Below are 24827 nucleotides of genomic sequence, written 5' to 3' on the forward strand. Positions count from 1 at the left end.
ACCACCTCTCAGTCAGCTAATGCCCAGACACACCTCGACATCGAGCACTTCACTATGTTTTGTTGGGGCAGTGAGCCGAATTGACCCAGGGCCCCTGTGAGAAGCTTTCGGCTGGCTGGGCCAGTGGCAGATTCAACCGAGAATGGCCCGACAAGAGCGCTAGCTCCTCCAGTCGCGGCCCAGAGAGGCGAGTTAGATCGACGGATCAAATCTCGCCTGACAGCGCAAACATTTCTGTTCCCTTCTCCACCTCCCCGACACACGACCTGCTCCGTCGTCAGATCTCGAGCTCTCCCTCTCCCCCTCCCCCTCCCCAATGGAGCCCGGGCTGAGCATCGAGTCCGGGTCGGCCATCCGGGTGGCGGTGCTGCCGGTGGGCGGGCCGATCCCGCCGCAGTGCCTGCGGGACTACGCGGCGCTGGTGGCGGAGCACGCGCGCGTCGACCTCGCCTCGCTGCGCCCCTACTACTCGGAGCACCAGAAGAGCCCCTTCTCGCACCAGCCCTGGGACACGGGCTGCCTCCGCCTCAAGTTCGTGCTCGGCGGCTGCGTGCCCTCGCCCTGGGAGGACTTCCAGTCCTCGCGCAAGGTGCTCGCCGTCGTCGGCATCTGCCACCTCCCCTCCTCCCCGGACCTCGCCAGGGTCGCCGCCGACTTCCTCGACGCCGCGCGCACCTACCCCTCCTCGCTCGCCAGCCGCTGCTTCGCCTTCTGCCCCACCGACGCGCAGGTACTGCCTGCCCCGATCGCATCTCTTCCCAGACGTCGTTTGTATCGACACACGCAGCTCAGCAGCCGCCCATCTGGGTGATCCAGTTCATCATTTGGTTGCTAGTCGCTCTACCGGGCGAGTATTCCTATGGCTCTTGCTCTTTGGCTATTACAATTAAACTGACCCGAGATCTAAGTGATCATGCAATCCACACTTATGAACTAATATACACCAATTCTAGCTCGAGGGATGGTAATTAGTTCGATTGTCTAATTTTATCCCACTAGCATTTCAAGACCCAAGCCACCCAGGGTGGAATCACCATGCTAAAAAAAACCATTCCAAGACACCTGGAACTTACCCAGTTAACCGAGATGGAAGGAATGACATTATTTACTACTCCAGAGGCAGGATATATAGTGTTGATTTGAATTGTCGGTCTGTGTAATTAAAACTTTACTGATTGCACCAGTGTTGTGATGACCCTTCTAGTCTTGCCTTTTTTTTACCGCTTCTTGCTCTACTTTAACTGATATTTGCATTGTTGTCTTTTGTAGTTGCTAGAGGAAAGGAAGGATGGCATTATTATGTTCCCTCCTTCCGATCAGAAATCACTGGAACTTCATATGCTTACAATGATCCAAGATCTTGCCGCTTCATTGTTGATGGAGTTTGAGAAATGGGTCTTACGTGCAGAATCCACAGGAACTATTTTAAAGACACCTTTGGACTCACAAACCAGTCTTGGCTCAGAGGAGGTTCATACTTTAGGTGTTCCGAGTATTTTGACCAGTGTATGTTGATGATGTAAATGACTCGCTATTCTATTGCTTATATAAGCCAATATACTTCTATATTTTCTAGGTGATCAAGGCCAAAAAAAGAAGGCTGGGCCGTGCACAAAAGATAATAGGAGATTATTGCTTATTGGCTGGATCACCTGCTGATGCTAATGCACACTACACCACAGCAATAGATCTTGCAAGATTGACAGGGGATGTATTCTGGCATGCTGGGGCACTCGAAGGTAGTGTCTGCGCATTAGTGGTGAGTGTTCATGCCTACGAGTTTTGGAAATTCACAGCATTCTTATAGCTGTTTAGGGGCTGATTTTGTGGCATTAATCAGGTTGATAGGATGATGGGCCAAAGTGATCCTGTTTTGGAAGATGAAGTGAAGTATCGTTATTATACCATTATCCAGCTGTACAGAAGAGCAACTTTACAAGATAATGCTCAAAGGTATTGAATTGGCGTGTTATCTTTCTTAATTTAACAATTTCTATGTACAAACATCTTGCTTTTAGTTATTACATTCTACATAAAGTGAACCCCTTTTGCTTTTCACGAGTTACATATGAGAAGATTTTAGTACTTTCATTGTCTTGTATTTTATGATCTGCTGATACATTGAAGGAACCATACAAAAAAGTTATTCATTTATTTCACCAGGGCATTTGCTATTTTGAAAAAAAGTTGGCCATTATTTTTTGTCTGGTTTCGACAAATTCATGATGGCTTCAAAAAGTGTTTCTCTGTTCTATCCTTCTTTCCTATTTTTGCTCGTTTATTAGAGTAGTATTTACTAATATTCCATCAACACTGGAAACTGGTCCAACAGTTGCATGTTATATTGAGCTCTTTACTTGGTGATTTTACTTAACACACTAACACTGAGCTGTATGTCTTGTTTAGAGTTTCACCTGTGAGCTTTGAGCTTGAAGCTGCATTGAAGTTGGCAAGATATTTGTGCAGGTGAGCTGTCCCATTTAGCTATGAGTTGCATAGCCAGTTTACTTTTCTTGCGACTGATTTGCAGTTAATTCTTATGGAATGAGCAAACCGGATATCTCTAATTCTCTATTATGGAATGATGTATTCTGTGCTTAGGATAAAACTATTGATTAAAATGATATGTCTTTCTTTATTAGACGTGAAGTTGCCAAGGAGGTGTCAGATTTATTAATGGGTGCTGCAGATGGCGCCAAGGCTCTAATTGATGCCAGTGACCGGTTGATACTATATATTGAAATTGCGCGACTATTTGGCTCTCTTGGGTATAAACGCAAGGCAGCATTTTTTTCAAGACAAGTTGCACAGTTGTACCTTCAGCAAGACAATGCATATGCTGCTATGAGTGCTATGCAGGTTCTAACGATGACTACAAATGCATACCATGTTCAAAGCAGGAAGACTAGCAAACCTGATCATGCTTCACTGAAGGTGAGTTTGTTACTTACTCGTAGTATGCTGAGGATTGATTAATTGTTATTTATTATGTTTACTGCATTGTGTATTTGTAGTAGGTTATTTTCAACTTCTCTAACATACCTTCCTTTTTTATTTCTTGGCTGCTGCTTTGCTCTTAGTTTAAACCCTGCCAACTTCAAAATTTTGCTGTATCCTGATAGAAATATATAGGGATGCAAATTTGGAACCTTCAGGGTACCCTTCAACCCTACTTAGTTCAACTAAATGAACTAAATTTTCAGAATTCACATCATTTTTGAAAATTTAGTTCATTTGGTTGAACTAAGAAGGGTCAGAGGGTACCCTAAAGGTTCCAAGTTTGCATCTCTAGAAATGTAAAATGGAAATAAACTCTGCTAAGTCAGCTGAGAGTTGATTGCAGCTTCTTTCATTCTTTATGATGGAAGTACACTTTGCCAAGTCAGCTGAGAGTTGATTGCAGCGTCTTTAACACTTTCCTTTATTAACTTGTATTCTCTTTTATCATCTTGTTCTTTGGTTGAGGTAGGATTAATGTGGACTATGAAAATATAATTTGTAGTTAGCTTATTAGAATAAACACAGCGTTGACTAGGAAAATATATGCGGATTATAAAACTGATGCTAACAAGTACTATTAAACAGACACACCTTTCCTTGACTATTTAGATATCCTTGTCGTAACCACATGTTAAAACAGCTGACCATGTTTACTATCCTGATATTTTGATCAGTTAATTTCTTAGTTTAAATTTATTGGCAATGCCATGTACCAAACTGTTGTATTTATGGTTTTCTTGGCAACCCCTTGTTTGTTTAAGGAACTCGGTGCCAGCAACAGCAATGCCGATTCTGGAAAAGCGCACCCTCAGTCTGTTGTGTCATTGTTTGAGTCGCAATGGAGTACCCTTCAAATGGTTGTTCTAAGAGAGATATTGATGTCTTCAATCCGCGCTGCGGATCCCCTCACGTCATGGAGTGCCGCGGCTCGTCTTCTTCGATCATTTTACCCGCTCATCACCCCAGCTGGTCAGAGTGGGCTGGCAAGCTCTCTTTCAAACTCTGCTGACAGGCTTCCTTGGGGCACACGTTGTGCCGACCCATGTCTTCCTTTTATCAGGCATGTTACTTATCGTTTTTCTCGTATTATCATGTTCGCGACAAGGTTTACGAGTTGACGAGTTGTTCCGAGGTTGAAACTCGTAGACTAATCGACACTAGTCCGACACTGAAGTTGCGACTCAGACTAGTCGACACTGAAGTGTAGTCGGCCCTGGAGTTGAGACTCATAGACTAGTCTATAGACTAATCTTGACTAGTCCTTGGACTCTTAATCCATGGTTCGCGTAACAAGAACGAGGCTTGCTGAACTGTGATGTGATGAACTTAGTAATCTGCTGCGGAAACATTACCGCATGAGTATCAAAAAGTTGGTTAAACAAATGATAGAATACGCAAAATCTGGTTAGACAATGTGATTATCATAATCCACCACAATGCCAAAAAGAGCCTGAGTGATATAAGTACTACTACGTTCGTTTGTAAATTGATGCAGTTTTTGGACATGGGCATGATCTCCAATATGCAACTTTGGCCGTTACTTTTTTATTAACATACTAGTAATAATAATAAAAATATTATATTATGAAAGTATTGTTCACGACAGCTCTAACGGGACCATTTTCACCTAGTCAACCTAATTACTTTGCTGTATGTCATCAAAGATAGAAAAGTTGGAGTACATTTCCCAAAAATGTCATCTGTTTCAGAAAGAAGCTCTATATTGCTAGTTGTCAAAGATAACAAAGTGGGAGTACACTTTCCAAAAATGTCATCTGTTTCAGAAAGAAGCTTCTGACAAAATCTGCTTGTTTATATGTTTTCGATGACTTATTTTCATTTCCTTGTTTTTTCAGGTTACATTCTTTACCATTTCATCCTTCACAAAGAGACATAGTAAAGCGCAACCCACATAAAAAGGAGTGGTGGATTGGTGCCGGTCCTTCTGGGCCTTTTATTTATACACCTTTCACCAAGGGGGGCACATCTGGGACTAGCAAACAAGAGATAAATTGGATTGTTGGAGAACCAGTCCAAGTTATGATAGAGTTAGCAAACCCCTGCAGCTTTGACTTAGTTGTTGAGAGCATTTACCTCTCTGTTCATTCAGGAAATTTTGATGCCTTTCCGGTTACTGTTAATCTTCCACCAAACACCTCCAAATTGGTTCTGCTATCTGGAATTCCAACAAAGGTTGGACAAGTATCGATTCCTGGGTGCATTGTCCACAGTTTTGGTGTTATTACAGAACACCTATTCAAAGAGGTTGACAGTTTGCTCCTTGGAGCTGCACAAGGGCTTGTTCTTTCTGATCCTTTCAGATGCTGTGGCTCTAGCAAGTTTAAGAGTGTTAACTTCCCCAGCATTTCTATTGTTCCTCCCCTTCCTTTATTAGTTGCCAACGTTGTGGGTGGAGATGGTTCTATTCTTCTATATGAAGGTGAAATTCGCGATGTTTTAATTACGCTGACAAATGCTGGAACTGTGCCAGTTGAAGAAGCAAATATTGCATTATCCGGGAAGAACCAGGATTCTGTTATTTCAATTGCCCATAATACATGGAAGTCTGCACTTCCGATAAAACCAGGTGGAGAAGTTACATTTAAAGTGACACTAAGAGCCTGGCATCTTAGCTTGACAGATTTGGAAGCAGATGGCAGCAGATCTCCTGCAAATCCAAGGAGAATAGCAAGAGAAGGAATCAATCCCTTCTTGAATATTCACTACGCTGGTGGGTTGCAGGATTTTAAATCTTCTATATTCTCTGTCATCCTTTAATATGTGTGAAATCAAAATTACTCAAATGAACATCTTGCCACTCCAGTGCACTCATACTACTTTATATACCATCAGAACACATAAATCGTCCTCACCAAATGACTAAGGCATGATATAAACAAGTAAATCCATGTAATTGCTAGTTTCCCTCTGTCACTTGTTATGGGCGAACAACCTTGATTTGATGTTTTCTTTGTAGTGCTTGCTTCCTTAAATTAGCAACCATGTTTACCATTGACCTACCACTTTACTACTGTGAACATATACAGATGGCATGTGGAGAAGATTTGTCATTGTGACCTGTTGTAGATATCCTCATAACTTTTGTTTCATGGTTTGGTTTGAGACTAAATTTATACTTTCTGTTACTCCAGGTCCTTCAGCGGCCAAAGGTAATGGTGAGGTTTCTCTCCCACCTGGAAGACGCCTTGCTGTTCCATTAAATATCTGTGTTGTACAGGGCATGCGCCTGGTAAGAGCACGCCTGTTATCCATGGAAATACCTGCCCGGTTTAGTGAAGCACACTTGCGACATGTCAGTGGAAAAGATAATATAAGTGATGAAAGTAATATGTTGCATAATGACATTAGCTTATTGAAGATTGATCCCTATAAAGGAAGTTGGGGCCTCCGCCTTCTGGAACTAGAGCTTTTCAACCCTACGGATGTTGTTTTTGATGTCGATGTTTCTGTCCATTTGGATGGGACTATTGTTCCAGAAGATAACACTGCTGATGTGGCCTGTCACAAAACCAGAATTGACCGTGACTATTCTGCCAGGGTTCTCATACCACTTGAGCACTTCAAATTACCTGTTCTTGATGCTTCCTTCTTTGTAAAGGAAAACGGAAGCGATGAGCAACTTGGGTCCAAAGTGGCCACCATAGCAGAAAAGAATGCCAAGGCAGAGTTGAACGCTTCTATCAGCAACTTGATTTCAAAAATAAAAGTGAGGTGGAATTCTGGGAGAAATAGCTCCGGTGAGCTGAATATCAAAGATGCTATTCAGGCAGCATTACAAGCATCTATATTGGACATATTGTTGCCTGATCCCTTGACATTTAGCTTTAGACTTGCTAAGGATGCCAAGCCTGCTAATGATTCCAGCCATTCTACTGTTGAGAATGTTGGTCCATCTGCCGGTGAGAATGTTCTGAGGTGTAAAGATCCTATATCAGCTCATAAAATGACCCATATGGAAGTTCAAATTCGGAACAACACGAAGGAAATTATTCAGATGAACCTCAGCATTTCATGCAAAGATGTTGCAGGAGAAAATTGCTTCGAAGAAAACAGTGCAACCGTCCTCTGGGCTGGTAATCCACTTATTTGTATAATAGCCCATTTTCTTTCTTTACCATGGTCTGTTTTGAGTTTTAGTTTCTGTGTTCAGGAATAGTATCGTTTTTACATTATTCAGCATCTGTTCTACTCTGACAAGTTTCTTTTTCTGTGTAGGTGTTCTTAACGACATACAGTTGGAGGTTCCACCATTGCAGGAGGTGATACATCCTTTCTCTGTCTACTTCCTAGTACCTGGAGACTACTCGCTGCAATCTTCTTCTGTTATAATTGATGCCACGGATGTTCTTCGTGCTCGGGCAAAGGCAGAGTCGTCGGATGAACCTATTCTATGCCGCGGATCCCCATTCCATATCCATGTAGTTGGTACAGAGTAGCAAACACTGTTTTGGTGTAGTTTAGAGGCAGCGATTTCACCATGACATGTGCAGCTGTGAGGATCATGTACAAGAGCATTATTCCCCTGTACACTTGTGATTTATTTGAGCTACTTGGAGGCTTCCTTTGTAATACAATTGTGTTTGTGTACAGTGTAAAAGCATCCGCCAAGATTAATATGGTGAACTTACACATGCCCTTAGCTGTCCCGTAGGCTCTTTGATTCAACGGATTTTTATTCTTTTTGGGAGGATTATAATTCTCAGAATTTTGCTACATGGGTTGTATGATTCGCAGGATTGCAATCTATAGGGACTTTTGTACGGGATTTATTTGAACTCATAGGAAAAGTTTCATCCACCTAAAAATGTTGGATTCTAAAAAAACAATAATAGGAAAAACACATGATTAGGATGACATGTCACACTGATCCTATAGGAACTGAAAACATGAGAATCTGTAATAGAAGTTGTTTGGTTGCACCACATTTAAAATGCAGGAACTTTTATTTTTATAGAAGATAAGATTAGATGCATGTCATAGTTGTCAGGGAGAGGAAAATTTCCATGTACTTGGACCTAAAATTTTCCTTTGGATTGCAAGCAAAGAAGACCATAGGAATAATTCCTATGGTTTATATTCCTACAAACCACACAAGCTCTATAGGAAAAATTCCTAAGGAACATAATCCTCTAAAGATCTCTTTGGATAGCAGGAACTTTAAAATACATGAATAGGAAAACGTAAGATTTAGATGTCACGTATCATGAAATCCTATAGGATTATAGAACACAGAAGAGGTTTGTGTGGTTCAAATGAATTTTATAGGAATTTTGCGGGGTTGTATTCCTTGGAAGTTTTTCTTGTGTAGCATGTTTGGTTTGTAGGAACAAAAACCATAAGATTTTTTTGTATGCAATTTCATTGGGAACTTCCTATTGGGTTCGAGCTCATGGGGAATTTCCACTGTTTTAAATGCCAACTATGATATACACCTAATCCTTCAGAAAAATTTCCCCTTTTTGTGGTGCAACAAAACATCTACAATAAACCCATGTGTTGTTAATTCCTTTAGGATTCAACATGACATGACATCCAATTCCCACTTTTTTCCTATTCCAGCGAACCAAAGAGGCCCTAAAATGAGGTTTGAAATCGTGTTAAATTCCTATGGAACGTGGAGCACATAAATGGATTTCATGGAATTTGGTGACCCCAACCCTATGATCCCAAGGGCTTCCACAACTTTTTTCAATAAGAGCACTTAAAGGCTTCCTTTAGTTCATAGGAATATAAAAACTATAAGAAGTGAGATGACATGTATCTTAGATCCTATGATTACGAACTAGAAAAGAGATTTCATTTGGTTCACACGCTAGGATTTTCTCCATCGAGTCTAAGTTAATTTCTTTCCTCTAAAATATGAAAGATGTGAATCAATCTTGTATACATATATTATTGTATATTAGCAAACGAAAATGGCTCTAGAAGGGAACTTCCTATAGAAGTCCTATCCTGTAAAATTCCTACGAAATTTCAGTAAATTAAAGGAGGCCTAACTTTTTTTAGAACTTTTCTTCAATTCAAAGATGACCTAAGATTCCTATGAAATTCCCGTGAACTAAACAGATAAAGTGGAGCCTATTTATTCAACGGATTTCATAAGAACCATTGGCTATAGCCCACATGTAGATTTGTTTTTTTGCTTTCTGACTGAAGCCTCCTTAGTGAATCTATATCCTTACTTTCCGGCATTTTCAGTTAGTGAATCTATGTCCTTCGTCTTCCCTTTTTTGAAAATGCATGATTGTAGTGGCATGTCCAATCAGATCATACAGGATTTTTGCACAAAAATGAAATGTTCTTTGAAAGAGGAGTGGATGGAGATTTTCTAATGAAATGTAACAGATTTCTTAGAATAAACATTTCTATAGGATTCAATTCTATGAATCAAACAACCAATGTAGGAAAAATTCCTAAGAATTCTTATCCTCCAAAAGTTCCTATAAATCCTTTAAACCAATTCCTTTTTGAAGTTGCCTCAGACACGTACCTGAGAAGTCCGTAAACTGGGCAGGGAAGCGTATAACTAGTTTAGAAATAAGTTCCTCACTCTCTCGGTCTCTCCTACCTTCCCGCACGAAACCACCGTAAACCCCCCACGACAAATGCTCCTCCGGGCGGCGGCCGCCGCCGCCCACCGCCTCCGCTTCATCCCCCCGGTCCGCTGCATATCTTCCTTGAAGGTCCCGTGGCGCCGGGACGCGGCCCTGGACGCGTCCATCGACCGCGACCGGCGCTTCCACCAAGCGTCCCGCCTCGTCCGCGAGGTGCTCCTCTCCCCCGGCCGCCGCCTCCTCCTCCGCTACCTTTCCAAGCGCCGCCAGCGCATCCGCCTCCCGGTCCACGTCGCAACCTTCCTCCGCCGGTACCCCACGCTCCTCTCCGTCTCCCCTCCCCCCGACCCCGTCGCCTCCCCGTCCCCGCAGCTCGCCTCCTTCCTCGAATTCGCATCCCGTCTCCAGGCCACCCACTCCCCGCTCCTCGCCTCCAGGCTCGCCAAGCTCCTCATGATGTCCTCCACGCGCGCGCTGCCGGTCGCAAAGATTGCTGCTGCCAAGCGCGTCTTCGGCCTCCCGGACGACTTCTTGGTCTCGCTGGTCCCGAGGCACCCCGATCTCTTCCGCCTCGTCGGCGTCCCAGGGCCGGACGCGTCCGGCGACGCGTTCCTGGAGCTCACCTCCTGGGACGACCGGCTCGCGAAGTCCGCGATTGAATTGAGGGCGGACAGGGAGGCCGATGTTGTTGGCATACGGCCGAGGCCGAACTTTACAGTCAAATTGCCAAAGGGGTTCTACCTCAAGAAGGAGATGAGGGAGTGGGTGAGGGATTGGCTTGAGTTGCCGTATGTGTCACCCTATGCCGACACTTTCGGGCTTCACCCGGCGTCACCAGAGGCAGAGAAGAGGTTGATTGGTGTTTTACATGAGGTATTGTCCTTGTCAGTAGAAAGGAGGATGGCGGTGCCAATTATAGGGAAGTTTTGTGATGAGTTTAGGCTATCGAATGCGTTTTCTAACGCCTTCACAAGACACCCGGGGATATTCTACGTTTCGTTGAAGGGTGGCATTAAGACGGTGATATTGAGGGAGGCGTATGACGAAAATGGAGAGCTTGTGGATAGGGACCCTATGATTGAGTTGAAGGAGAGGTTCGTGGCAATCATGGATGAGGGCCATAAGAAGTATTTGGAGGAGTTGAGGAGGAGGAATGAGATGCTGCAGAAAGAGAGGGCAAATGCCATTCACAGGGGTGCCAAAGTTGACACAAATATTGAGGAGGGAGATATGGAGGGATCAGAGGAAGATGAAGTATATGATTATGCACAAGTAGAATCAGAAGGAAGAGAGCCATTGTGAGTGGTGGTTGTGATGTTCGTTATTCTTCTATGATAATGTGACCTAAAGAACAGTGGCAAGGAGATTGGATGTTTTGACAGATTCGAATGTGGTCATTAGGCAGCCAGTAAGAAGATGGCTTAGTTAGCAGGTAATAAATAATACGAGGTTAATCTTGAACCACTTTGTTTTTCAAATGATGCTGAAATGTAGGTTTATCTTCCTTTTTGGAAAGAGTTATGTGGTGACAGGGTTTTCAATGATTTACCACTTAAGTCTTCAGTCAGTAGTTTTCAGGAGATCCGTTTTTGTGACAGATTAAGTCACCTTTGGACTGGGAGGACACAACAGCTTCTGTTTTGGAACCATAGGAACATTCTGATCCAAGTATATTCTTCGTAAGCCGACAACTGATAACTTTCCTTTTTGTTGCGCTATAACAAGCTTTAGTCATGCCGTGCTTTAGATAATTGGACATATTTATAGTTAAAGATCTGAGGACTGAATATGTTTGTGCTCTATAGGGTACATATGACACAATACAATGCAAATTTTCCTTGGGATGAAAGTGCTGTCATGCTCCATTAGATGATTACTGTTTCCTCCAATCCAAATTGTAGGTATTTTAGTGTTAGCCAGAAGAACTAAGGATGTAGGTAAATGCCAATGTTACCCTTCATTTATATATATAACTCCCTTTTTCCTCCCAAATAAATTCATGCTAGAGATATAGGTTCAATTCTTGGTGAAATTTATGAGGGATTAAATTGGAACCACATAAGCAAAAGTGACACTGGGATCATTCAAAGACTTAAGTTTTGAATCAAGTTCGAAAGGCCAAAAGGAAGGAAGTAGATGTGTACCATATTCAGGTGTTATTTTATAGAGTAAGTATTGGCGCATTTGACAAAATTCAAGCCCATAGTGGAAGTTCGTGTGGTTAAACCAAATGTGACACTAGAGGGCGGTATAAACTATTGTCTTGCAAGATAGTAAATGACTTATGTTCATAGTCAGATTGATCAAACTCCAGACATGATAGTTATGTTAAATATTACCAAATGGTTTGCACACGTGACAAATTAGATGACATATATCACACATTTTAATTTCTCGAGTGGGACTATATTTTCTGCCCTCAAAGGCTCAAGACCATAGACTTTTGTAGCTCCATCTGGATTATGCAAGTAGCCCGATGCTTGCACATTACCTGAAAACAACTTGGCAGATGTGACACTAGGGCAGTATAAAGTATTGTCTTGCAAGATAGTAAATGACTTATGTTCAGAGTCAGATTGAACAAACTCTACACATGATAGTATTGTTAATATTTCCAATGGTTTGTTCACATGACAAATTAGATGATATATCACACATTTGAATTTCTTGTGTGGGCCTGTATTTTCTGCCCTAAAAGGCTCAAGACCACAGACCTTTGTAGCTCCATCTGGATTATGCAAGTAGCCCTATGCTTGCACATTACCTGAAGTTTAAACTTGGCAAATAGCTTTGCTTGAGTCAAAAAATGTTAATGTTGTAATGTAAGCTTATCTCAGCTTTCGATTGATCAATCTGGCTCCGTTTTGGTGTGCATCTTTTAATTGTAAACATAAGCTTACAATTGGTCTCGTTTCATTTCTTACTTCCCAGTAGATATCTCCTCCAAGTTTATGCCAGGCTTGTTGGGTGCCTCCTGAGGCCATCTCCGTGAGAAGCACTTTTAAATCGTTACGTGTAACCACCTGGACCATACAGCTTGAGCAGGCTAGCTAAGTTTTTGTTACTGGATGAGCATCTCTTTCATCCCAGGCACTTGGGCCCCACAGTGTTCTGGCCCCGCTTTTCAGCAAGATAGGCAGCCTTCAGCTATCTTGCTTTCGTGTTTGCTCTCCCCCCCTCCCCCTGGCCGGCGTTTCAAGCCGCAGCCGCCGCCATCCACCACCACTTCCGACGTCCTCACCACCTCCACCTCCGACGTCCTCACCACCACCACCTCCGACGTCCTCACCACCACCACCTCCGACGTCCTCACCACCACCTTCACCTGCTCCTCTTGGCCCTCGTGCAATCGACTGCCTTGCTGGACCTTCTTGCCCAGCACTGCAGAGTCCAGCTCCCCTGTTCCATCTCTCCAGGAGCAGGCCCAGATTCAGGACCCCTCTCCTCCCCTGGCCAGGGAGGGAGGTTGGACGACGGGTGATGGTGCCTGGGAAGGTGGGCTGGCGATGCTCCAAGGTGGTGTGGCAGAACTGGGGGTGAAGGCATGGCTTGGCGGCTGTCGGGAGCAAGCTGTGCCCCACGGATGTTTGGCGTAATCGGAGCATGCGCCAAGCGCAGCAGATGGGACCTAATGAAAGAACTGAGCACTCACTCAAAAGTATTTTCATATAGGCATTCAAATTTCTGCCATCTGATCAGCTTTTGGTCTATTTAGCTATATGCAACACCAATTAGTAACTACATCTTGCAGGCGGGCATTTTTTTTACCTCTAAAATTACAAAGTGCATCTGATAGCATAGCATGGATCCTAATGGAAGAACTGAGCACTCAAGTATTTTGGTATTAGCATTCATATTCTGCAACTAGGATAGGCTTTTAGTCGGTTCACTAGAATAAGATGCAAGAAGAACTGAGCACTCACTCAAATTATTTTGGTATCAGTATTCAGATTTATGCACCTCTGATAAGCATTTAGTGCGTTTAGTTTTAATTTGCTAGAATAAGAGTTTGTTTTTCCCAACGTAATTGAAAAAGACATGGACAATCTCCACATTTTTAGTCTGAGAGAACAAGATAGAAGATGGAGTAATGACTGACATGTTATTCTCCGAATTACTTCTCGCCTAAAACTTCAGAGGTTGTGCATAAGTCCACGAGGGACTGGGCTTCAATACCAAAATATAATGTTTTTCGGGTAACTCCGCCATTCACTTAGATATACCAACTCCTTTACTTGGTTTTCTTAATTGCTGATATTCCCTGTTGCCCAACACATGAGCATGGCTTGATCTCTTTGCTATCTAAAGTGTTGTTTGTTTTTGACACATAATTTACCTTAAAAGTACCTTCTGATCTGTAGCGTTTCATTATCTACTTCATTTGTTTCTGAATATGATTTGTTGCAATTAACTATTTAATAATTATGTTTGCGCAATGGACAAGATTGCTTCAACATCTTTTGCCTCAACTGAATCCCTTCTGATATTTTCCTCAAACAGGTTCCAAAACTATCACTTCATCGGCTTTTTACTAATGTGTGATGTTTACGCTGGATTGATGGAATCCTTATCAGCTATTAGAGTGGTATAAACATCTCATTCTCACACTGAGCTCTGACTACTATGTGTTGTAAATGTACTCTGTACTCAAGGAACATTTATGTATGCCATTAAAAGGTAAGTTTGCTTGTTGCCAATTGCCATTGTCACTTATGATCTATCTGTTGCGTTAAAATCCAAGCTACATCATATTCTTACTCTTAATATTTTAAGTCTACTCTTATCTGGATTTTTCTGATTCTGTATACACAGTTATGTTACAAAATTCTTGTGGAGGAAAAGTGTGAGCTTCGCTATTTCCAGGCATTATAGACTCTTTAATGTCTTAAGGAAACGAGGCGAACAAGGCTGGTAAAGTATGATAATGCTTTAATCGACAACCAAATAGAGTTCCACAAGATACAAGATTTAACCCATTATTCATTAGCTGAGCTTCCTATTATGATTGGTAATTGGTTATCCTCGGTACTCGCTAAATTATGTTGTAGCAATACTTTTCTGTGACACATAAGAGCATCTCCAACCATAAACATCAAATTTGGCCCAATTTGTCCACGGACAACAGCCGACCAAGCCCCATCTGTCCGCAGGGCAACGACACCCCACATTCCTCCTCCCCGAATCCATGCAAACCATGCACACAGATCATTCAACAATAAGCCAGCATGATCCACGACAAATAAAATTTAACAATCCACACATAGCCTGTAAAACGAATAAATCAAGTGTTTTTGTTGCGCGCGTGGGTGCAGGCTAGTGCCTTTGCGCATGTGGGTGAACCACATAGTGTTGGTCAATATGATACTCAACTCTTTGATGATCCTTGTGAGCCTCACCTTCTCTCGCAATCTCAATGCAGGGACTCGTAGGCCGTGTCTGCAGAGGCGTTCGTGTCCTTGGGAACCCTTCTGGAATGCCTCCATTGCGAAGCCGTACGGACATCGTACATGGCGCAGTGGATTGCCCCTTACCATCCAGTTTTTGATGAAAGTCACAAGGTTGGAATGTTACATAGTGGTTGGGGCGCACCAGTGGTGCGCCGCCTGAGTGGTGATTCTGCGGTGCCAGGTATGCCTTCGCCAATTCAAGTTGCTTTGTTCAGTTCTTGTTAGCACATGCACATGGCAATGATGCTCTTTGGTCAACGATTTATGTTGATGCTTCATGTGAAAAGCAAATCGAAATCCATCATAGGCAATGGAAATGAATCTTGTCTCTTTCCATATAAGTAAGCGGAATTGTAGCACAGTACTAACAACCTACAAGTTAGCTATTTTTACCGACACCACTTTAGAAAGAGCGTTGACGGACTGACAGCTCCACCGCTTTATCTCCCGTCCGCCGCGTCCAGCACCCTTGCCTGAAGGAGACACGGGGAGAGATCGAGATGGGCAGCGGCGGCGGTGGCTTGCCGGAGTAGAACCAGCCGGTGTGTGTGACGGGAGCCACCAACTACGTTAGCTCATGGCTCGTCTGCACCATGGTCCGGCGAGGCCGCTGTGTCCACGGCACGGCGAGGGACCCTGTATAGAGATGTTTTCCTCAAGTTGTGTTCATGGAAATAACAATGAAATCTGAGGATGGTGACAATTCCAGCCGAGGAGTAACTCTAGAGTACAATGCATCAGTTCTAACACCATACCTCATGAGCGTACACATAGAAATTCCACATGGTCGACCCGAAACATCTCACCACCATCTGAAATTCTTGATAGCCGCCTAGTTCCCTTGCACCCCACGCTACATCTGCTCGCTGCTTACTTTATTTTCCTCTCTAACCTTCACCGCTGCCCTTGACTCTCGAATCTCGACCACCACTCTAGGAGACAACCTGCAGAGGAAAAAAATTGATGATGAATGGGATCGGCACTGGGTGACAAGTTGTGGACAATTGGAGAAGAACGAGCCATCATCGGAACTCACAACTCGTCCTCACCGGCTTGGTAACGATTCAAATGAATCAACCACTCAGGTGACGAGGAGCTCCTAGTACTGGCACCATAAAGAAACTCAATGAAAATTAGGTACAGGAGAGTTTGCGCCTGGTAATGATTCCCATGAATCAACCTCCAAGGTTCTCCAGCAACCTAGAGCACCAATGATTTATTCTTTCAAATTAAGAACAGGCGGGCACACGATCCAGCCGGCCTGCCGATTGCCGATCCGCCAGAATCCAACCTGCAAAATCAAGCACCCATGACAGTAAATCATGAAGAGCATATTACTAAATCGAAGTTATTTCCAATTTATTTTAATAGAAGGAAACTCCTTCGCTGGTCACATTTTCTTGAGTGATAACAATATAAGCTTGTTATGCTGCTCTGTATCAAGCAGTGTACAATCATGAGCATCAGTCAAATTGTTTAAATGTTTTGCTAAGCAATCGCCAGTCCCTGTGAACTATGGACATTTGAGAAAAAAAAAGATTACTTGTCGAATGAATGAGAGCAATAATCGCATGCAGTTTCAGTACCCTGGTAGCTCCTCCTATTAGCTCTACAGCATAGATGTCACCAATTTTCATGCCTGACTGCATGAGTACATCTTTAATTGGAGTCAGAGACTGCTCCATAAATCTTCAAAGCTCTTCATAATTTTCATGTGTTATATGGTACTCCTGTAACAAACATCATGTTGATCAACATGTAAAACCTTTTAAAAAAATCCAATCGTGATTTAAGATTATAGGTTCACTCTATGCTAAGAGAAAGCAAAGGAGAGCTGAATGCATAAGTTGGGGTAGAAGATCAGCCATTACAGAACAAAGCGGTAAGGAATAAGGACAACAATTGCCGCAAGGAAAATACCAAGAATGACAAGAAGCTAACATCAATCATAACCTTGCAAAACCCTAATATTCAACTATGGATGAGTGAGCTACAATATTTAAAATCCAATCAAAGGTAATAATAAGAGTACAATAGTAATTATAAATTATTGTACTCTTTGCAAATTGGAAAGATACATACCGGAAGACCATATGACAATAGTCTTTCCAAAAGAAAAATTGGCAGAGCAGTGTGGAGGGGTATACTGCGAGCCTTAATAGGTAAGTATTATCAGCGCTCTAGTTCCAAAATCATTTCAACAAACTTCACACAAAGGTACAGGGGCGATTTTACCCACGGGCCACGGTATACCTGAAAATCATTGTTGTCTCGTCAATTAGTAGCTAATGGAACATCACTAAACAAGATGATGATTTGACTAATGGAAGCCATGAAATTAAAGAGTTGGTTTGATGGGTATAGACATACACTCAATAGGGGTGGTGTTGGAAAACATGCCAAGAAAATGTGACAGTGACAAGGATCTGTGAACAATTGTTTTATTACCTAAATGGAAAATACTCATGTATGGAATAATATACATTAAATTATTGTAGCACATCTTCCTCAAAAATGAAAAATAACTCCTTCACACAACATGGACCATATTAATTATCTGAAGCCAGTATTGACCTCTTTCCTCGAAAGAAGAAACTACTTTTGTTGTACTCAAACAAGAAAAAGTATAACTACTTGGTAATTCTTCAGCATTGAACTGACTACCGAATGCTGATCTTTCAGGTAGTAACGCTGCGCTTGAATAATCAAGTGTTTGGTAGTCTGGTGCCTGAGATCTGCAATTACTTATTCCTACTTACATAGCTAACTTCATTTAAACGGGATGCACCAGCCTTAAACATACATACGCACTATGCAAAGAAAAACATAGGTAGATTCCTGTGGCTCAATTTAGATGACATGGAAAATTACAGTGATACATTGATGCTATTCAACGCTCACCTGATGCCGAGTTGCAAATTGAGCATTAGAAAATAGCTCATGTGGCCCTTGTAAAAAAAATCCGTTGGCCCTCTTACTTGTTTTGCTAGGTATTTTCCTGTGTTTCACCACTGTCACACATTCCCGAGATAAGCACTGCTTGTATACATCCCCGTTCGTAGACCAAATCCTTACGAACATCACTGTTTACGCTCGTCACTATATATACAAGGATTTATTGGATACATCTTGTGGTAAGTGATGCAATGAAAATGGATGCATAACTTCAATGTAGTTGAAACTATACACAAGAGATATGCAGCTTGACAAAGAAACAAATCATACACAGAGCATCCAAATCGAATAGAACCAAGGGGAGAAGAAGAGGGGTGTGAGACGACCTTGTTGACAAGCCGAAATCTGCCGCCTGAGAAGTTCCTGGGCGGTGCCTGGTAGGAGGCGGCCATTTCAAAAAACAAAATGCAGTGTGGGTAGCACATAGATATGCAAGTGATGAGAGCTTGAAGTGAGTAGAATTTCTCAAACATCTGAGTTTCTTTCGACAATCCTCTGGCACCTAAAATATGTAACCTGGCATGGAAATGATGTATGTTTGAATTTTGTGAAACCTGGGATGATGACAAAACAGATTCTTCAGTTTCTCGTTATTTGAACCATCAGCGAGACTACAAATTATGAGTTCGCTACACATCGAAGTGTGCATCCCATCAGTGGACATTCAAAGGACCCAACAGTGGACATTCAAAGGACACTGAATACACATGCACCCACACTACAGTAGTCACATGCCAAGCACACTGACGGAGGTTCCATTTCAACATCTCTTCCTTTGAACAGCTATAAAATCTTCAGGTTCAGGTTCAAAGCACAAGGGTTCAGGGATCTACATCAGGTGAATGACAAATGAAAAGCAACTATCGGCAACAAGATATCAAACTTATATGCCCACATCTGCATCACAAGGCAAACATAATGAAATTATATTCAGATGGACCTTGATTCGGCATTCGCTGCACTAATCGGGTGTAGTGCTTGCTGTTCATTATTCTTGCTATCAGCTAGAGAAAATTGCCAGAGAGTTTCAGATTCTTTTAATTAATAATCATCATTATTCTACGAGCTTCTGGTTTTGCAATGCAGTAGCCAGTACGTAAAGGTAGCCAAGATGAGATAAGTGGCCCTGATTCCGTCAGGTAAACCAACGCAATTTGCATCGCAGACAAACAAAAATCAAACCCTAGCCGCAGGGTCCGCACAAACCAGCCCTCATCAAAATCAAGGCTACAAGTGTAAGGATAGGAGGCGATGTTTACCTTCGTTACAAGGTGACTTTGCTGTTTGAGGCTGAGCGCCAGCAGCGTCTCCAACTGCATCAAGGCGGGGCCTTCTCCCCATCGACTCCGCCGCCAACGCCTCGATTTCTTCAGGTGGGAGCCTTTAGCCGCTGCTCACCTCGCTGATGTTGCCATTGATATGGAGCTCGGTGGAGTGGGGGCGCGCCGCTGCTTCTCATCTGCCTAGCCTAATCCCGGCCGCAGAGGCATGACACCATCGATCCAACACCGATGGCGTGCTCGTAGCCGCTTCCCCTCGTCCTCACCTGACCCTCGGCCAGCCAACGACGACTTCTTCGTCCCATCCTTCCGGCAGCCACTTCGATCGGATCGATCCGCCTTCTCCCCCGTCGAGGCAGATGACAGATCGAAACTGCCGCCGCCTTCTCCTCCCACCCACTCCTCCAGGAGACGATGGCGTTGGTGTTGTTGCATGGAAGAGCGGAGCCAGTTCCTCTCCCTCTGGCGGCAGTCGTGGCGGCGGATTCGGGAGAGGAAACGAGAGAGAGGGGGGAGGTCGCGTGCGTGGGCTGCCTTCCCAGCGAAGATAAGGGAAGAAAGTTAAAGTGTTTTTTTACGTGAACTTGGGGAGGTGTTATCTGGGTAGATGAACATCTAACCGACCAATCCCTGCGACAGTAAATGTTTGACGTGGCATAGCCGCTTATAAGGCCTTATACAATGGGAGGTGCTTAGAAGAGGTGCTTAGAGAAATAAACCAGGATTTCTTAAGCACCGGTGCTTATTTGTACAGGGTAGACGCTTAACTAAGCGTCTCTTCTATAGAAATAGGCACCGGTGCTTCAGAAAAATCCGGTTTATTTTTCTAAGCACCATCCTAAGCATCTTTCATTGTACAAGGCCTAAGGCGACTCTTATTGTGTTGTATAGCAGCCACATTAGGTGTAAAATCACTTTCCAAAGGCGCTCAAGACTTGTATACTCGAGGTGGGGGTGGAATGGGAATTGTCAGATCATAGCATCGTACGATCGTTTTTTTTTAAACGTGGCAAAAGATTTGCCATATATATTAATTGAGAAGGGAATATACTGTTTTTGTTACAAGCCCGGACATACATAAGTTGTTACTCTTCCAGTATGATGCTCCCTAGTTTTTTTGCGCCCACAGCCATTCAAAGAGAAGCTTAAGCTTCATGTTGTTGTGCAAGATTGTTGGCCAAGAAGGCTTGCTGCGAAAGACTCGTGCATTTCTTTCATTCCAATTAGACCAAGTAATGAATATGGTGAGGGATGCACAAGCTTTGTGCATTTCTTTCATTCCAATTAGACCAAGTAATGAGTATGGTGAGGGATGCACAAGCTTTGCGTTTTCGGACGTTCATGTCAGAGCGGTTGATCCATCAATCTTTCACCGTGGGTAATAATCATAGCAACTTAGCCGAAAAAAGACATGCTTCTTCAAAAATCTCTGGAAACAATTTTGTTCACCTGGCTACAGCGGGCAAAAGCCGCAATCAGCAAGAAGGCTTTGTACAGATCCTTATTCTTCCCGGTGTAAAAAAACTCTGCACCACCAATCAACCGCCACAGAAGCCCCAGCTCCTCTACCTACAACAATGCAAGCTGCAAACACACCAAAACGACCAAGAAAAAGTGCCCGCCACCCCGGCCAGAATTTGAATCTGCGGCTGACGACGTCACGTTAGCCGTAGCCGTCGCCGTCGCAGTCGCACCGCCGCTGTTCTTCCAGCTCAAGTGCTGCGTCGTGGTGCGGCTCCCCACGCTGGCGCAGTCCGCGACGCCGGCCAGCGCCATGGCGCCCTCCAGCCCTTCCTGCTTGGCGTCGTAGCAGAGCCCCTCGTTGCCGCCGACCCGCAGCTTCTTGCCCAGCCTCCACATCATCTGCTTGCCGAACGGGATCGGCCCCACGAGCCGGTTGCCGTCCACGCGGAGCTCGCTCGCCTTCTCCAGCCGCCGGAAGCTCGCCGGTATCACGCCGGTGAACCCGTTGCTGTCCAGGCGGAGCACGCGGAGCTGGCTCAGGCCCCCGATGGACTCCGGCAGCGGCCCTTGCAGCCCCATGCCCGAGAGGACCAGCGTGGTCAGCGCCTTGAGCCCCGTGAAGAGGTCGCCGGGGATCGTCGAGAGCTGCATCGGGTTGTCGCCGAGGATGAGCGACCGCAGCGTCGACAGCCTGCCGACCGCCGCCGGGATCGGGCCGGACAGCGCGTTGTGGCTGAGATCGAGCAGTATGAGGTCGGGTAGGTCGCCGAGAGCGTCCGGGATGGTGCCGGCGAGGCGGTTCTGGCTGAGGTCGATCTTGAGGAGAGACCGGCATTGCCCGAGGCTCGCCGGGACGCGGCCCTGCAGCGCGTTGTGGCTGAGGTCCAGGATGCTGAGCTGCTGGAACCTGAGGTTGGGCACCTGGCCGGCGAGCCGGTTGTAGCTGAGGTCGAGCAGCTGGAGGCGGTCCAACCACTGGACGGTGGCCGGGATGGCGGAGGTGAGATGGTTGCCGTGGAGGTCGAGCACGCGCAGGCCGGAGAGGCTCCCGATCTCGGGCGGTATGGGGCCGACGTGGCCGTTCTGGCGCAGCACGAGGGAGCGGAAGGCGGGGCCGAGGCGGCCGAGGAAGGCCGGGACGGGCTGCGGGTTGGCGGTGAAGCAGCGGTAGAAGAAGAGGGAGCGGAGGTGCGGGAGCGCGAGCACGGCGGGGGAGAGCGCGGCGCGCGCGGGGTCGCAGGCCGGGAAGGCGGTGTCGTCGGAGAGCGCGCCGAAGGAGAGGGAGACGACGTGGTAGACGTCGGCGCGGTCGGGCACGCACTCGATGCCGTGCCACCGGCCGCGGCACACGTCCGCGATGCCGGACGCCCACCCGTTGCCCGTCGCCGCCATCACCTCCAGCACGGCGCGCTGCTCCGCCGGGTCGGTGCGCGCCCGGTCCGAGAACCCCGGCTGCGGCGCGTCCACCAGCGCCCCCGCGCCCGGCACCACCACCGTGAACTCGCCCCGGCACGGCCGGCCGAAGCTGGCCACCATGGCAACGACCAACGTCAGCGCGGACATCAGCGGCGAAGCCATCTTTGCACCGGAAATGGCGCGATCGTTGGATGATGGAGGGAAAGAGGTGGCAGGCTGCGCAGGTTTTATAGTGTCAGAGGGGCACAGGCGCACGGCCGAGGGGAAGGATTAAATGCTGGCTGATGATATAAATGTTGATCACGGGATGGGGGAGAAATGGAGTGAATGAACTGAGGATTTGCTTGCATTCAATTGGTTTCACGGGAAATCGGTCGGAACGAGACAAACACACTGCGCCGTTCATCAGTGGCATGGGGCAGCTACCGATCGATCCATAGAGCGTGTGCCGCCAGGTTCTCTACTACTCCATGATGTCAAAAAAAAAAAGGGTTCTCTGCTACTCCATTTCCTTCGTTGCAGCCTTCGGCAACGTGAATCAACAGCTTCAGAAAAAGAGTGAAATGCGTCCATGAACTCGTTCTCACTGCTCATGGCTGGCTGACCCCGAAAGTGAGAGAAGGAGATCTGAGTCACCGTCGCCGACATCTACATCAGAGAAACGGACGAAGCGGCTCAAGCAGAGCTAGAAACGGACGCCGAAGCATCATCTTCTTCATTTTTCCACACAGAGAGAAAGGTGCCTTCGCTCAGAAGGACTTTGTTTTATTTGATCAGGATTACTTATAATAAATTGGTGCTTAGAAGGTCCACATTGACACCGTCAAACTAATATGGATTTCTTCTTGTCCTAACCCTATCAAACCTCCCCGCAACTACTTCTCTCTGTTCTCGCTCGGAGGATTAGTCTCAAAGTCCTATTAGAACTCCCGCACTTGCTCCTGTGGAGCCAAATGGATCCAAATTTCGGTATGATAATGCATCAATCGATTTGGGTGGGTTCCAAATCTGATGTTCAATCCGGCGCGGGTGTGATACCGGTGAAGAAACGAGTAGTTACAGACAATTATGAAGTACTTACTAGTAGAGGGCTTGCATAAAATTGTCACTACCTTGAACATGCTCTAATGATTTCCCTACAAATTCCAAGCACCAAAACATGTTTTATACTCCCTCCGTCCCAAAATTCTTGTCTTAATTTGTCTAAACATGGATGTATCAAGTCAAGTTTTAGTATTAGATACATCCGTATCTAGACAATTCTAAGACAAGAATTTTGGGATGGAGGGACTAGAATATACAAATTATATTAGGGACTAAGTAACACAAATTCAAAACCAAAGGGATTGCAGAAAGCTGGACATCAGCACAAGGAATTAATACATGTCCCATGTAGCATTCTAAGATAGATGTTTCCTTTTCTAAACTATTCTTATGTTGAGCTAAGCAGTTGTGTCTAAGAGACTCAACCATAACCGGAAAAGTACACATTGCAAATACAATACATGCACTGGAAGCCTGGAACCCAACAGTCAATATACACAACACATATACTTCATGATAGGTTTGGTTTGGTTATGGTCAAGATTTGTACTCGTGTGTACCCAAGACATGTGTCAGGATCCAAGAACACATACACAAGGGTGATGGAGGGAGGGAGATTGCTTGGTGAGGAGGATAACCTCATCAACCTTGGGTGGAAGAAGACGAGGTTGAGGTGGGGGTGGTCTGGCGAGGCGGAGGAAGACGACGACAGCTGTCCGGCAAGGTGGGAGAAGACGCCGCGATGGTCCTACAAAAAATATAGATGGTTTTGTCACAACAATAGATGATGACTTCAGGAAAATCACACAAAGATCTATGTAGATTATAATATGATCAGATATTTTTTGCGGGGAGTATGATTCGAAAGTTTGCAAGTTTGTTGGCATTCTAATATAATATGCAAAGACACACATTTTCAAGCGTTCGCGTGTTGAATATATAACTGAAGTTCCAGTGAAACTAGTAGAAATATTTCATCATCACCGGACCGTAAGAAGATTTGTTTATATAATAACAACAGTAAAAAACAAGGGGCGTGTGTCGGTTGGCGGATCTGTTTAAAAGATCCGCCCGGTTCGGAGCCGTAAGATCAGACAAGATCTCGCGGCCGAGCAGCGCCCTCACTTTCGCAACATAAGTTGTAACCCGTTTGCAACATGGGCTTTGTTGCAGAAACATTTGCAACAAATGTTGTGTTGCAGTTATTTTTTACAACAAAGGACTTGTTGCGGAATTGTTTTGAGAATTTTTTAACAACACATGACTTGTTACTGATTTTGTTTTGCAACAAAGGTGTTTTGCAGATTTGTTTTTGCAACATAGGTCTTGTTGCATAAACATTGCCGTGTAGCGCAGTAGATGGGATCACGTGACTGGTTGGTGCTAGCAAAAACAGTTGTGAATATGTGCGGTTGGATCAGATGGGATCCAACGGCTGCGTGGGCGGCGGAGCATTGCGCTTGATCGGCCGGCTGAACGGAATGATTTTCCAAAAGACAACCATGTTTTAGGACTGTTGTATTTTTTTTAGCGAATTTTACGACTGCAGTAAACTAGGGCCTCGTGCTGATACTCAGTTGGGCTTTAACCAGGCCCTAACTCATAAGCAAACCAAGACTAAAATGGGCCGCGATTGTCGCTGTGCA

General features: G+C 44.7%; 2 protein-coding genes and 1 long non-coding RNA gene across 54 annotated transcripts; 2 read left to right on the forward strand and 1 right to left on the reverse strand.

The window, feature by feature from the left end:
* The first annotated feature begins 224 nt into the window (after positions 1–224).
* On the forward strand, positions 225–7652 carry LOC109737414 (trafficking protein particle complex II-specific subunit 120 homolog). Of its 2 annotated transcripts, none has more exons than XM_020296548.4 (10): positions 225–730; positions 1270–1506; positions 1577–1759; positions 1841–1953; positions 2407–2466; positions 2643–2934; positions 3762–4060; positions 4857–5731; positions 6153–7094; positions 7237–7652. In XM_020296548.4, exons 1-10 carry the CDS (start codon positions 317–319, stop codon positions 7455–7457), a joined length of 3636 nt encoding a protein of 1211 aa, XP_020152137.1. In that variant the 5' UTR covers positions 225–316; the 3' UTR covers positions 7458–7652. The 2 variants fall into 2 exon arrangements, with proteins under 2 accessions (XP_020152137.1, XP_020152138.1); XM_020296549.4 differs by having other exon boundaries at positions 226–730; positions 1270–1470.
* A 1922-nt stretch (positions 7653–9574) lies between these two features.
* Positions 9575–14178, forward strand: LOC109737416 (protein WHAT'S THIS FACTOR 1, chloroplastic). Of its 4 annotated transcripts, none has more exons than XM_073508797.1 (3): positions 9575–11007; positions 11147–11254; positions 14076–14178. In XM_073508797.1, exon 1 carries the CDS (start codon positions 9627–9629, stop codon positions 10875–10877), a length of 1251 nt encoding a protein of 416 aa, XP_073364898.1. In that variant the 5' UTR covers positions 9575–9626; the 3' UTR covers positions 10878–11007; positions 11147–11254; positions 14076–14178. The 4 variants fall into 4 exon arrangements, with proteins under 4 accessions (XP_073364898.1, XP_073364897.1, XP_073364896.1 ...); XM_073508796.1 differs by having other exon boundaries at positions 11174–11254; XM_073508795.1 differs by having other exon boundaries at positions 11174–11243.
* Positions 14179–15328: 1150 nt separating this feature from the next.
* LOC109737418 (uncharacterized) lies at positions 15329–24814 on the reverse strand. 48 transcript variants are annotated; one of them, XR_012203050.1, is made up of 8 exons: positions 19237–24814; positions 18304–18351; positions 17948–18121; positions 17105–17275; positions 16609–16752; positions 16072–16313; positions 15778–15966; positions 15329–15658 (listed from the first exon to the last, which is right to left on the reverse strand). It is a non-coding gene; the product is annotated as an uncharacterized lncRNA (long non-coding RNA). The 48 variants fall into 48 exon arrangements; XR_012203047.1 differs by having other exon boundaries at positions 16059–16313; XR_006670383.1 differs by having other exon boundaries at positions 16059–16313; positions 17924–18121.
* Positions 24815–24827: the final 13 nt, after the last annotated feature.

Source organism: Aegilops tauschii, chromosome 2 (genome assembly GCF_002575655.3).
Source record: "Aegilops tauschii subsp. strangulata cultivar AL8/78 chromosome 2, Aet v6.0, whole genome shotgun sequence".
In the NCBI taxonomy this organism is placed as follows: domain Eukaryota; kingdom Viridiplantae; phylum Streptophyta; class Magnoliopsida; order Poales; family Poaceae; genus Aegilops; species Aegilops tauschii.